General features: G+C 36.7%; 1 protein-coding gene, 1 long non-coding RNA gene and 1 other non-coding gene across 4 annotated transcripts in view; 1 reads left to right on the top strand and 2 right to left on the bottom strand.

Moving 5' to 3' along the window:
• The window catches only part of LOC122057197 (alpha-1,3-arabinosyltransferase XAT3-like), a 2,231-nt gene extending 1,871 nt beyond the window's left edge, over positions 1 to 360 (bottom strand). For both annotated transcript variants that reach the window (XM_042619221.1, XM_042619222.1), the window contains exon 1: positions 127 to 360. In XM_042619221.1, the coding sequence (XP_042475155.1) occupies positions 127 to 274 (148 nt within the window). In that variant the 5' untranslated portion in view covers positions 275 to 360. The remainder of the gene's footprint in view (positions 1 to 126) is intronic.
• Positions 361 to 3,961: 3,601 nt separating this feature from the next.
• LOC122057266 lies at positions 3,962 to 6,007 on the top strand. Its single transcript, XR_006133499.1, has 2 exons — positions 3,962 to 3,998; positions 5,703 to 6,007. It is a non-coding gene; the product is annotated as an uncharacterized LOC122057266 (long non-coding RNA).
• Positions 6,008 to 12,284: 6,277 nt separating this feature from the next.
• LOC122058551 lies at positions 12,285 to 12,392 on the bottom strand. The gene has a single exon (XR_006133841.1). It is a non-coding gene; the product is annotated as a small nucleolar RNA R71 (small nucleolar RNA).
• Between the last annotated feature and the right edge of the window lie 1,584 nt (positions 12,393 to 13,976).

The following is a 13,976-nucleotide window of genomic DNA, read 5'->3' as shown; positions in this document are numbered from 1 at the left end:
CAAAAAAAAAAAAAAAATCATAGGATGCAATTGACTAAGTTATATGGTATATGATGACCTGATATATAATAGATGCATTTTCTATTTACAGATTTTCATGAAAGGACAGAGCAAGGGATGACTTACAAATTGGTAGAGGACCAAAAGAATGTTTAAGAAGAGTGAAGAAGCTTAATGAGAGGACAAAGAATCCAATGCCAGTGATTGCCCAATATCTGAACTTCTTGTTTTCATACCGATTGAAGCTTTTAGCAAATATCCTGTTGGATTTCATCTTTTCTTCTTAACTTACACCTCGGAAAGCAACTTGTATTTGAATTTGAATGATTGGGAGAAGAGAGATAAAGAAAGAGATGAGGAGTAAATCTAATAATTAGGACATTTAAATTGCTTCTACCATCTAAACTTCAATAAAAGTCTCTCATTAAGTATGAATTCAGGGTAAGTTGAGGTTTCATTTTCCATTTTTATTTTTTATCTTTTGTTGATCTCGCTAATTTTTGATATGTACTGAAAGGGACTTGGTGGTTGACTAGGGGAAACTATTTCTACAATATTTCTTAGTCTATTTATTTTCTAAATATTGAAAGCAATGGTTCAACTATAACTGTGTTTCAAAATATTGTCCTTTTCAAGCGGGGAATGCCTCTGGTGCTACTGTCATATTTTGAAACTATCAGAACTCATAATATATTAGATCCAATACCCATCCATGAGTTGCCCAGATAGTTAGGGCGAATTGGAGATTTTGTTGATAGGCACACAGTCTCAGGTTCGATTCCCATCTATGCATCTACAATTTAAGTGAAGACTTGGCAGTGGATTGCTATGCTAGTCTTCTCGAGGATTAGTTGAGGTACGCGTAAGCTGGCCTGGACACCTTGGTTAACAATATATCAATATATATATATATATATATATGTTTTTTTTATTTTACAAATTAATAAAAAGTCTAAGATTCTTGGATTCTCAACCATGTCATATGCGTGTACATTACTCTGGAAACATTTTCAGGTCATATTTGATTATTTCCTAACCATCCAAATGAATGAAAAATTGAAATTTTGGAGATCATTCATTCATCTTGAATTTTATACTAACTAATCTCTCATTAAAAGAATAAAATAAAATAAAAAATAAAAAATTTTACCTAATCACTCTGATCTTCTAAATGTAGGACACATGGCATGTTATGGGCAAGGTAGACCTGTAGAAGAGTCTACTTAATCATATATGTAAATTTCCAAATCCAAATAGAACTCTAGGTGTTAGTAAAATGGGGACCGGGGGGATGTTTAGGAGCTGGGGATTGAACTAGGTTGTGTTAGTAATGCCAACCCGCCACCTCCCACCCCAACCCCACATTCCCCCCCCCCCCCCAAAAAAAAAAGAAAATGTAAAAGAAAATATGAAGTGGAGGTTCTCTCTCTCTTATATTAGGGCCGCTTAGATGTGACATCGTATAGCCAATCTGCCATTGGACAAATCCTTTTTTTTTTTTACCTCTTATTTTATGGGTTTCAATGCTAAGAGATCCTGTATGATACTGCCGAAAGCTGATGTGGTCCTTTTGCCACATCAGCAAACCTATCTCTTTGGAGTGTAACGTTAACATAGCGGTATAGGGCTATGAAAATGCTTATAGCTTGGCTAATACATAGGGAGTGAAGAGTTTCATTAACCATCCCCTTATTCTTATTCTTCAATGCAGGGAATAAGGGGAGGATAAATATTTCCATCGTCAAGCTTATCTCAAATATTGACATGTTGATGAACTCTTAGAGCTTGCGTGTTGGATGCATGTAATATACCGCAAGACAAAGGAGATGGTGCCTTCAATAAGAAAAATTGAAGCATTTAAGGTACCTTGATCAGTCAAATAATTCAATAAAAATTTACTTGAATATACTACTATTCCTGAATAGTGGGCGGGCCTATGGCGCAATGGTTAAGTTGTATTGTTGTAACATGTAATCACAGATTTAAAACTGGAAATGGCCTCTCTTACGAAGCAAGGGGTAAGAATATGTATTCAACGTCCCTCCCAAATCTTGCTGTAGCGAGAGTCTTGTGCACTAGTAACTTTATTGACTGGCCTCAGCACAAGAATCTCCAAGACCAACTTAAGCTCCTGACATATGTGTTGAAGACATAGGGATGATTGAAATGATAAAGTATACTAATATATATCGACTCTTAGATTAATGTTGCAGATTTCCGGAGCTGCTTTTTTTATTAGCTATCTTCACTGTATAATTTCCAAAGATTAATCAAAGATAATATCTATCTCAGTGATGGAAGTCCGAAAAAATCCCTATTAGAAGCAATCAAATATCTTACCCAGCTAAGATTTGGTCCAAGTGAGGTTTTGATCTATTTTATCTTATTGGTTATATTTCTTGTTACCTTTATTAGGTTTATTTATTTTTATTTTTTTTTAAAATTTTCTGGTATGATTAAACCATATAACTATAAATGATCAGTCCCTTATTTCCTCTTTTATTCAATATCATCTTATCAGACACATATACTCTCTAATGCCCAAGTGCACTCAATGAGCATCAGATGGGTGGCAGCATCAAAACATGCACCCCTGGCCATCAAATGTGCACTGATTCTTTAATAGATGAAAGAAATGCTTACTAAAAAAAAATAGACGGAACAAATAGATTTATTTAGCTTATGTATACATACAGCTTCCATTCATGGATGGTGGAGGGTTTCGTGACATCAATCTTTTGCTACCAGTTTGTTGACAGCTCAACTTGCAAATTTATCCTTAAATTTTAGTATATTAACCAAAAAATAAAAAATCTTATTTCGTTTTCTGTACTATCTTATTTATTATATTCCTATGGATTCCATCTTTATATATATATATATATATATATATATATTGATATTTTGTGATTTGTATATTGCGTTAAAATGGAAAAAAGCAATATCTCTACTAAATGAATTTCATTGGATTTTTTTTTTTTTTTTTTACCAAAAAGGAAAAAAAAATCATTATTTTTATGGACCTAAGTTTTGTCAACAGTTGCTATTAATTTAAGAGTAGAAGCAGGTCATGAACATGAATGACCATCTATGCTATTAATTTTATTTAAGAAAGGGAAAGAGAGAACCCAATATTGGGATTAGGCGTACCCCATATGTATATCCAATGGGTGTCCTCCCTCACTTCCGCAAATGCCATATTATTCGAGCCCGGATCCTCTTCACTGAGGTTAACCAGTCAATCTCATTGGGTGAAGGCAATGAGGTAGAGAGGATCCAAATGATAGGTGCCAGATCCTCTCAAGTGTGTCAATGCACTCACTAAGTGTGATACACTACTTTCTAAACTCAATCTAATTAACCGCATTTACTTGGTTTGATCATATAGGGGTTGAACCGAAGAGAACCAATACAGGCACCATATGGAATATAGCGGGGGTGACCTTGAACTCGGGTTAGCCTGACACGATCGAACGGGTACCAAGTGGAATACGTGCACCCAAGCCTTACACTTGCATGCACTACGAGGCCATATACAAAAAGTAAAGGTGCATACTAGTAATTGTGGGTGCCAATGTAACCTAATATCATTTGGGAGTTTATTCCCATTAAAACCCACCTGAGATTTGGCCCACCTGAGATTTATCTACCTGAGATTTAACCCACCTAAGATATACCCATCTAAGATATACCCACCTGAGATTTAGCCTACCTGAGTTAGCCCACCTAAGATTTAGCCCACCTGAGATAGTCCACCTGAGATTTAGAAGATATTTTGGGGGGCCCAGGTATAAAAGGGGAGACATTAATTATCTTTTCCCTCATTAATGTTAGTTGGTCGGTGGGAGAGTAAAGAAGAGAGAGAAAGAAGAAGAAAGGAACAGAGGAAGAAGAAGAAAGAAGAAGAAGGGGAAGTTGACCGTGGAGCTTCACCGGAGCTGGGTCTTGGTATTTTGAGCACGGATTAATGATCAGCTCGTTGAAATCTTTAATTTGAGGTAGGTATTGCACACATTCTAAGGATTCTTAAGAAAACCTATCCTTAAATCCTCTTTTTGATTTTTGGGAAAAAACTCCCTTGGATCATACTAATTCTACTTTGATAATTAAATTTAAGGTATAATGGAAGTGTGTATAATGATTTTGAAGGATTTAGAAGGAATGTTAGTGAAGATCTAGAGTATTTGGAGGTTCTTGAGTAAAAGAAGTGAAATTTGGGGTTTCATTGGTGTTCTTGAGAAAGAGGTAAGAATCTTCATTTTCTTTTGATTTGATCTTAGATCTAGGTTGAAGGTACATGATTGGTCCTTAGATAAGTGATTTGAGTCTCTGGATCATCCCCAAACAACTTCCTTAAGCCAGAGGAAAGTCAAAAATAATGTTGGAAAAATTTCGTTCAAAGACTGGGGGGTATTTTACCCCACCTATCTTCTGGTTTTAACCCACCTGAGTTTCCAGAACTCAGATTTTAGGCTCTGGAGTAACCGACGGGCTGAAATCAGTGGGCTACATAGCCCACCGATCTTCTGGTTTTAGCCCACCTGAGTTCCCAAAACTCAGATTTTAGGCTCTGGAGTAATCGGTAGGCTGAAACCGATGGGGTACTTAGCCCACCAGTCTTTGGTTCTGGCCCACCTGTCTTTCCAGAATTGCCAGAATTGATTCAAATTTGATGGATAACCCCCATTTATGATTCTAAACCCGATTTTAATGTTCAAACATGATGATTTTGATCCCAAAATAGTGAAATGATAAATCATTATGTTTATGATAGGTTACACTCAATATACGCATACCCACACATCAGATATTTTTTGTACTGGGTACAAGCACCATGTACATATATAGGTAAGTGGGGAGTGGACTCTGATTTAATTTCAGAATGTTATGCATCATTTAACATATGCTAGTCTAGCCATGTCATCATATCACTTGTGTGTAGACTAGACACCACATATGCCATATCATGCATTTGAATGTGTATTTACATAATATACTATGCTTTGTGCTATGATGAAATATTCATTATGTCTTGATATATGTGATGGAGGAATTTCATTTGGACATAATATGCATGCTAGATTTTAGATGCCATAGTCGGCTTGAAAACGAGTGCATTGTGGCACATGGTATGGGACGTGGCGCCATTACATAATCATATTATGTTCATGTAGAGGCATATGGCTAGGATGTGATTTATCCTTATGCTATGACCCTTCCCAACAGAGGTTTACGTGTTGGGGGATCATTAGGGGGAAGCATTGAGTTACAGTTGTCGAACTCCTGCAGCGGTTAAAAGTACGCACGACTGATAGCTAAGACAGTCGATAACCTAGGTGATATATTCAGAGGTTCGACCGTACTATTTTTATTTTAAGTGGAGTCACCCATTTACTTTCTGTCATTTAAATTTACCGAGAGTCGGCTTGCATTTTAAATTTCTTTACCAACAGTGGGTCTTCTTCGACAATCCTATGGGCGTATCATGGGATGGGTTCGCAACTCATACCCAAGGCATATGCGTACTGTGGTTGTGAGTAGCACAAAACCTATGACCTAGTAATGTAGTTAGGCTAATAGGGTTAAAATGAATTGCATATAGGCACATTTGTGTTGTGACTGTTTGTGTGGTTTTCCTTGTGTGGTCTTCATTTTCACTTACTAGGCTAGTGAGCTCATCCCACGTGCACAATTCTTTTTAGGTGATTTTGCAGGTTATCCACCTGGTGATCAGGAGCTGAGTCCCACTGTGGTGTTTCCATCTGAGGACTGGTGGGTCCCTGACGAGTTCGCGCATGGTGTCGATGCACATGCAAGGATTGTGCTACGTGACAGTTGTGACTTTTGAGTGATTCTTTTGATTCTTTTTTATGTACTCCCTTTTTGTTACTTGATGCTTAAATTATTATATTTTTGTATATATATCATGCCTTCGGGCCTAAATGTATATTAACTTTATAACTCAATTGGGTATCAAGTATTTGGGAAACAATTACAAGTATCGTTATGAACATGTCTTCTGCTGAAAATACAGGTATGATCTTAAATTAGTAGATGTATGTTGTATTGCAGTCATTGCATTGTTGATCCTGACAGGTTTATGAGTTAACCGGTGTTAACTCGGTCACCGGCTCGGCTTTGTGTGAGCTGGCTTTGTACGTGTTGCCAATCATCCAATGTATATTAGACACAATGGGGCACTAAAGAGGATCCAGATCCCCTCTACCATCAACTTCCAGTTAGGTTATAGAGACGTAAAATCTATCCCAACTCTATAAACATGGTCAGAATCTGTTATGGAAGTTACAATCTCAAAAATGAAGTGATCTTTCCCCGTAGCCCCAACATAACTATGAATAAGGGTGTAGATTGGCTTGGAAGTAGGTATTTGGTTTGGTCTCAGTTTGATCCCGAGAGTATTGGTGTGATCCAGGACAAGACCAAGTCCCAACTCAGTTCTAAAAATCAATAGTCGTATTGAACCTGTCCAGTCAATATAGTAGTATAATTAAATCTAAAACTAATATTAGTAATATATATTATAATATAATAGTATTAAGTGTATTAATAGACTATAATATACTGCTATCATAGTTGGTTTGGTTTTAGTTATAACCACCGGTTCCTATGCTAGAATTGGAAAGTAATCATGTCCTGCACTCCTATTCTGGTTTGAATTGTTTTCAATTATTGGGTCTGAATTTGATTTTCAATTTTGGTTCCGATTTGACACCTAGGCTTAAAGTCTTAAATAACCTAATGGGTTTTAATTAAGCTTGTCCCATGGGCATACAGTAAAAAAATGTGTGATGTACACTTTCCAACAATTCAACTTAATCATCTTCTACCAAAAAAGAAAAAAATCCTTAATCATCTGTAACATTTTGACATTGTGTCCCCTTGTCTCCTTAAATTCTTTTGGTAATCAATCAATCATCTATCTAAACTCAAAATCAAAGTATCAAACCAAATCCATAGCTCTTTTTCACTTTTTTTTTATTCTATTGTATTGGCATCAAAATGTGTCATTTACAAACTATTTGATGAAGGGAAATCCCATTGAAACAAGTGTTTTTGATATGGATTGAAAACACGTGAAGGCGAAAGGATGGAGCATTTCAGAAGTTTAGAGCAATTCGGAGGAGTTGAATCCTCATCTTTTGGACATTGTGGCCTTGGAGCATCACTCCTATTTTTTTTGACATTCATGACCTCGTAGTGCTAACAACATCTTTTCTCAAGCCTAATAATGAAGTGATCACTTTTCTAGCACATTTGGCTATGTATCTATGACCAGGAAACAAAACATTACTCTCTACATCATTCCAGATGTATAAACTGTTTTATTTAATGCTTAATTTCTTTTTCTTCCTATTAAAAAAAATGTGTCCTTTATAGGTCCCACAACGATGATGCCTTTAATGAAACAAAAAAAGTGATGAAAAAGGCTTGTGGGAGTTGACAAAATAATGTTGGTGGGAACCCATGATCTGGTGGGTTTGCACTTCTACGGTTACACTGAGTGTCATACTGATAGAGTTTCTTCTCACAAAATAAATAAATAGAAATAAAAAAGGTTTCCTAAAAGGTGGCATGGCTTCTGCAACAACATAAAGGCCAATGGGTGGGTGCATGGAAGCATCTACATTGGTGGGATTTTGCATTTGATGAGGGGCGAGGGAGCACTTATGTTGCCCTCCCCTATGTTTAGGCATAGGAACCATGCAACTATGCAGTCTTCTCTTCTTCCATAAGTAAATAGGGAGAAAGAAGATGCCTTGTTAGTGCAAGAAATGCCCAGAAATAGCAGGCATGGAAAGACTGTGCTGCTGCCGCTTGCATGGTGCTAAAGATGCTCCTATACTCCCTTTCATTGGCCCGCGCACTGATGTGCACTTGCACCAATAGGGTAGCATTATCTTTCCAAATAAATAGTAGTGTTTTATTTTTCCTTGTGAGCCCATTCATTGAGTCACTCTTCTAGGAACTTGTACAACAAGCAGCCCAGTCACATCCCCTTGACACAAGGGTTGACTGTTCTTGACCACGATAAATGAGTGCTTTTCAAATTAGTATCCAAACCCTAGTTAGTTCATGTCACCTATGCAGCTTCCCTGTCCAATATGAAGTCACCCCCCCCCCCCCATCTCCCATCTACAAAGAGTAGATAATTGTTTCCTCTTTTGTCGAGCATCCTTGTTGAATGCACGAACAATGAAAGATCTATTGCTAGAATATAAGAGGGCTTCTAATCAAAATATAAAGAACTTAAAATTATGATTTGTGTTCAATAGAAACATAACATATGTTAAGTAAACACCGTATGTGTAATGCCCAAAAGTTTGTAGGCCCTAATGACATAGACAATTAGTATAGTATGGTGGAGGTAGGTACATCATAGTATATATTGCGTTATATATATATATAGTAAATATTATGTATGTGTGTGTACAGTGTGTGCTAAAGGTGTTAAATGAGGTAAGGGTTGTTGCCGACCATGGCATGTACCATCTCTTCTCATTTCTTCTATTTATAATCTTCCTCATCAATTGCATTCAATAACCATTAATTAAGTGAATACTTACTTTGGCTTCTTCTCCACTAATATTTAAGATAAACCAATGAGGTGAGAAGGTAAATCTTAAATCTTATTGAATTTTATTTCTAACAACAAAATTCAATTTCAAATATAGGGAGGTGGGATGAATTAAAGAGTGTTATGTTTTAGGTGGAGTTTAATACAAATGAAAGGAGGGTGATTGGAAGGTTTAAAGAGGGAAGGTAGAGTCTTCTCTCTTTCTTGTCTTGGAGAAGATTTGACGAACTTGAACGCGTTAAGGGAAAAATAGATAAGAAGAGTCATTTCAGTGTTTTGTGAGGAGATTTGAGGGCTGAAATTGAAAATCAAGAAGGCTTGAAGCTAGGAGCAAGGAGTGAAGGGCCCAAGCTAGAAGAGAGGATTTGTGTTCAAGAGGTAATTGTTCTTATAAGCGAGAAATCGATCAGGATCTTGATCATAGTAGAGGCACAGGTGAGTGGAACTTTGTCATATCGTCAAATTTTTATCTCATTTCATACCTTGACATGTTTTTGTTTCTATCAATTTAACGATATTGTTCTTTACCAAAAAAAATTTGACGATATTGTTTTATATGCATCTCATAAGCATTTACAGTATCTCATGTTTTAGCATTTATGTTTTATGCAGTTATGAGTATAACAATATTGCTACATGATTTTGTTTAATAAATGAAATATATGAATTTATAGAATATTAAGAATGATAAAATGGCCTCAAAAGAATGGCACTAAAGGTCCATCTATGTCCACCCCATCAAAGGGCTCGGGGTTCTCATCAAAGAGCTTGGGAAGGACAAAACAGACTTAAAAGGTAAAGCAGTGAGAAAAAAAAAAAGAAATGAACAGTAGAAAGAACCTTATTTGACTACTACCCTTTTCAGCAGGGGTTTAGCCGTTTAGGTACTGAATGAGAGCATGTCTACCCCATTAAAGGGCTCGGAGTTCCCATCAAAGGGCTTGGGATTTCCATCAAAGGGCATGGAAAGCACAGGAGCTGTCAGCCAACCCCGGCAAAGGACTCGGGGGTCCCATGATGAGCACATTTATGTGTGAAATCTAGGGTAGTAAAACATGCATTTTCAATATTTAGAATGGAGCTACTTTGGGTTTTACTCTCTTTTTACAGGTTTTATATTTTCAAGGCCTTAAGGACTATTATGGGCTATATCTTTAATTTTACACATAAAGAGGTCCTGTTTCTTTTCATGGTTACGAAGAGGATGAAATTCTGAGCAAGATAGATGTGTTCAATTAAAAGTACACATCCGTTTTATCAGCCGTACAAATGATTATTCTTTTTGGGTAAAAAAAGAATAATGGATAAGAACTAAACCGAGATGTAAAACCAGCTCATCTGTAGTTGTCCCAGGGGTATAAGGAATATTTCAAATGCCAACAAGGATCAATGGATCACACCCTTAAGTGATTGAAGATTCGTTTTTGGTAATAATAACTACCTAGCATAGTTGGTGAGTTGTGGTGTGCAAAATCCCTTCCTTATTAGGAGGTCTCAGGTTCAAACCTCTTGGCTGCCATTTTTTTTAGGTTTCTTTTAGAAGATTTTCAATGGTTGTGCGTAAGTTTAAAAAAGAGAGAGAGAGAAAAATAGAAAAGAACAAGACAAGGGCATGGATGGAATTTCCCATCAAAATAGAATATTGTTCAAATCCAAGCAAGAAAAATCAGTAAGGGGGGTTTCTTGCGTAAGAAGAGAGAGAAAAAGGAAAGAAAAAAAAAAGAAGAGAAAAAATAGGAAAAAAGGTAAGAAAAAAAAAAAAAAAAAAAAACCTTCAACTTCCTACGGCTCCCTCTCTTCTTTCTCCTCCACCTCACCACAAAATCGTCCAAGGGGATCCACCCTTGGATGTCCTCCTCTCTCCCCTATTCCCTATAAAAGGGAGTCCACAAAACCTCTTTACTTCTCTTCTTACGTTTTTTTTTTAGTTGCTCTTCCTCTCTTTTTCTAGCTCTAGTTCTAGGTTTTTGCTTTAAATACTTTTGTAAGTTCTTTTTATTCAATTAATGTAAGAACTTTTGTTTTTGATTCAGTCTCTTATTTTTATTGCTTAAGCAATTGAAGTTGTAATTTTCAAGTTCTAGTTCTAGTTCTAGGCTTAGTTCTAGGTGACAAGAACAAACTATAGAGCATGTCTTTCAAGTTCAATTTTTCTCTTCAGATTTGTTTTCTCTAGTACTAGAAATCTTAGATTGGGTTTATTCCATATATGGTTTTTAGTACTGGTAGTATTTCAAATCGATCAAGTTTTTAATTCAAGGATTGAAGTTCAAGTAAGTAGGCTCCTTCAGTAGTCTTCTCACCCCCTCTCATTCCCTCTTCTTACTACCCCTTTATTCTTAAACTAGGATTTAAATCTCACTTTTTACTTTAATGCTTTCCCTTTCCCCGAAGGTCCTTGGCTAGATGCATGTGTTGGGTTTGCCCCTCTCTAGCTATGGAACCATCATTTTATTTTGATTATTTACTTTTCAGCCCTTTCCCTAAAGCCAAGTAGAAAAGCCCTTGTAAGATTATACTCTGGTCAAGTAGGAAAGCTCATATTGTTTATGGTGTATCCCTCGGGCTAAGTAGAGATACCTACTTGTGTGCCTCTCTCTAGTTTTTTCTCCTTTTTATTTTATTTATTTACTTTTAAGCACTTTTACTTTCACTTATTTGCTTTTTAATTGCGTGGTTTGAGTATTTAAATTCCTAGATGTGAATGGTTAGGTCACTTTTAGATGCACTTGTGTTAGGTTGGTAGTTAGAATTAGATCACCATAATGAATCTATGCACTTTTCCATTATTAAAAGAAGCCTAAAATAAAGTGGCTGCTCTCATTGTATTCGACTCGTTAGCTACACTGATCCATACGCTTGCAGTTACTTTTAAATTTCAAACAAGTTTTTGGCACTGTTATCGGGGAGACAGTTCCATGTTATTTTTTGCTTTCTGTTGGTAAATCATAGTGCTTTGTTTTTCTTTTATTAAATTCATGAGAAGAACAACTTGCAATAATAGTTGTATCGGTGGAGGTCACCAAGCCTCACAGTATGATAAAGACAGGTTTCGCCCTATAATAATACCTCACAAATTGACTTGAGCAACCCCGGATCCATCTCGGTAAGCTAAAAAAAAAGAAATCAAAAAAGAAAAAAGAGTTTTTCTTTCCATTCTTTTGTGCTTGTCTTACTCTAGTTGTGGGTAATTTTTTGTTACATGAGTGTTAGGTGGGTGCGTAATACTAAGAATCAATTAGAAATAAGAGATCCAACAAGTAGTGACCCTATACGTTTGTTCTCTTTAAAATCTTTCAATATGGGAGACCAACATCAAAACTCTCTACCTAAATCTCTGAAAGATAGGTTCTACCCTACTAGAACAGCCCAACCTTCCTACATAGTTCTACTACAAGCACAAGGCAACAATTTTGAGCTCAAATCTCAATACATTACTATGTTGCCCCACTTTCATGGGCTGACCTCTGAAGATGCGTACCTATTTCTACGGGAATTTGAAGAGGTATGTGTTCTAATTAAGATCCAACAACTTTCTGATGATGCTGTAAAGCTTAGGTTTATCACTTTTGCATTAAAAGACCAAGCTAAGAAGTGGTTGTATGGGTTATCCACAAATTTCAAAATCACATAGGAGAAATTCACAGTTGCCTTCCTCAAGAAGTTTTTCCCAACTCACAAGACCAATAAGCTTAGAAGTGATATCATTCAGTTTAGGCAAAAGCCTAGTGAGTCATTTTTCCAAACTTATTGAGAGATTCAAGGATCTACTCCAAGAATGCCCTCACAATAGCCAAGACTTATGCGTTTATGTCAAATAATTTATGAGGGTATTGATTACCCAATTAAACAAATGATAGAGTCTATGTGCCATGAGGGATTCACATCCTTTACAGATGAAGGAAAGGCATGGGAATTCTTACTTGACTTAGCTGACAAAACCTATGAGTGTGAATCCACCCAAGAAAATGAAAGAAATATAGGAGGGAAATGATATTTTATGGATGGAATAGTAGCCAAGGAAGCCTATTTGGATAGCCTAATCAAGAGGATTGAGGCTATTGTTCCTACAGAGCCATCATCAGTCAATTTGGTTAAGATGTGTGCTTGGTGCCCCTGAGTATGTCATAGAAGAATGCCCCAACACCTCTGGGGGTACTTCCAATGAAAGTGTGACTATCTTATATCAGAATAATCCATATAGTAACACTTACAATCCAGGATAGAGAAATCACCCAAATTTCTCCTGGAACCATGGCAACCAAGTTGGGCCTTCCAATTTCTATAGTCAAGGTCAACCTGGACCCCAAAGGCCTCCCTTTGCACAACAACCTTTTGTCCTAAATGTTTTTCCTAGGCCAAATGTAGGACCTCAGACTAGTTTCCCTAGATCCCCTCTCCTATCATCTTATTAGCAACCCCCTGAGTTTACCAACACTGGAGAGGAAAGTAGGGTAAGTGATTTGAAAAAGAATATGGCTCTCCTCATGACAAGCCATCAAACTCTTATAAGAGAACTCTCTTAAGTTGTCTCAATTTTGCGTGAAAGGGAGAAGGAAACTTTACCTAGTCAACCAAAGCCTAACCCTAGGCATCATCAGCCTGTTAATTCATAAGCACCTCCTAATGCATCATTGAATGTAGTACAAGGTTTTCCAATAAGGGCCCTCCAACCAATGTAATGTTGTTTATGCCCTTAGGAGTGGTAGAGAGTACCAACAGGGTGTTCCTAAATCTTTCCTATCTATTACTCCTGTTAACTCTCCTTCTGTGGAGGACACAAGTGTGCCTCTTGTTCCATAAATATTCTTCTGAAACTAAAGATGATTTGGTTGAGGAAGTCAAAAATGATTTTTCTGAAAAAGGGAAAATCCCTTACAGTCCTTATGTTCCCCCTGTCCCCTTTCCTAATCGCTTGGTTAGCAAAAAGAAAACTACTTCCATAGATAAAATTTTAGAAGTCTTCAAGAAAGTAGAAGTGCACATCCTTCTTTTGGATGCTATATCCCAAATCTCTGCCTATGCAAAGGTTCTGAAAGATTTGTGTACTCACAAACGTATCACTAGTGTGCCCACAAAGACGTTCTTGGTAGGTAACATTAGTTCCATAATTATTTAGTCTATAGCAGCTAAGTATAAGGATCTAGGGAGCCCTACCATAGCTTATGTCATAGGCATCACCTACATTGAGGATGCCTTAATTAACCTTGGTGCAAGTGTTAATCTTTTACCTTACCATGTGTATAAACAACTAGGATTGAGAGAATTGAAAGCCACTGGAACCATTCTTCAGTTGTCGGATAGGTCCGTTAAGATTCCTAAAGAGATGGTTGAGGATGTCTTACTAAAGGTGGGGGATTTTATTTTTCCTGTTGATTTC

The sequence above is a fragment of the Macadamia integrifolia genome, chromosome 12, assembly GCF_013358625.1.
Source record: "Macadamia integrifolia cultivar HAES 741 chromosome 12, SCU_Mint_v3, whole genome shotgun sequence".
NCBI classification, from domain to species: Eukaryota; Viridiplantae; Streptophyta; class Magnoliopsida; order Proteales; family Proteaceae; genus Macadamia; species Macadamia integrifolia.
This window is presented reverse-complemented; position numbering and strand designations above follow the sequence as displayed.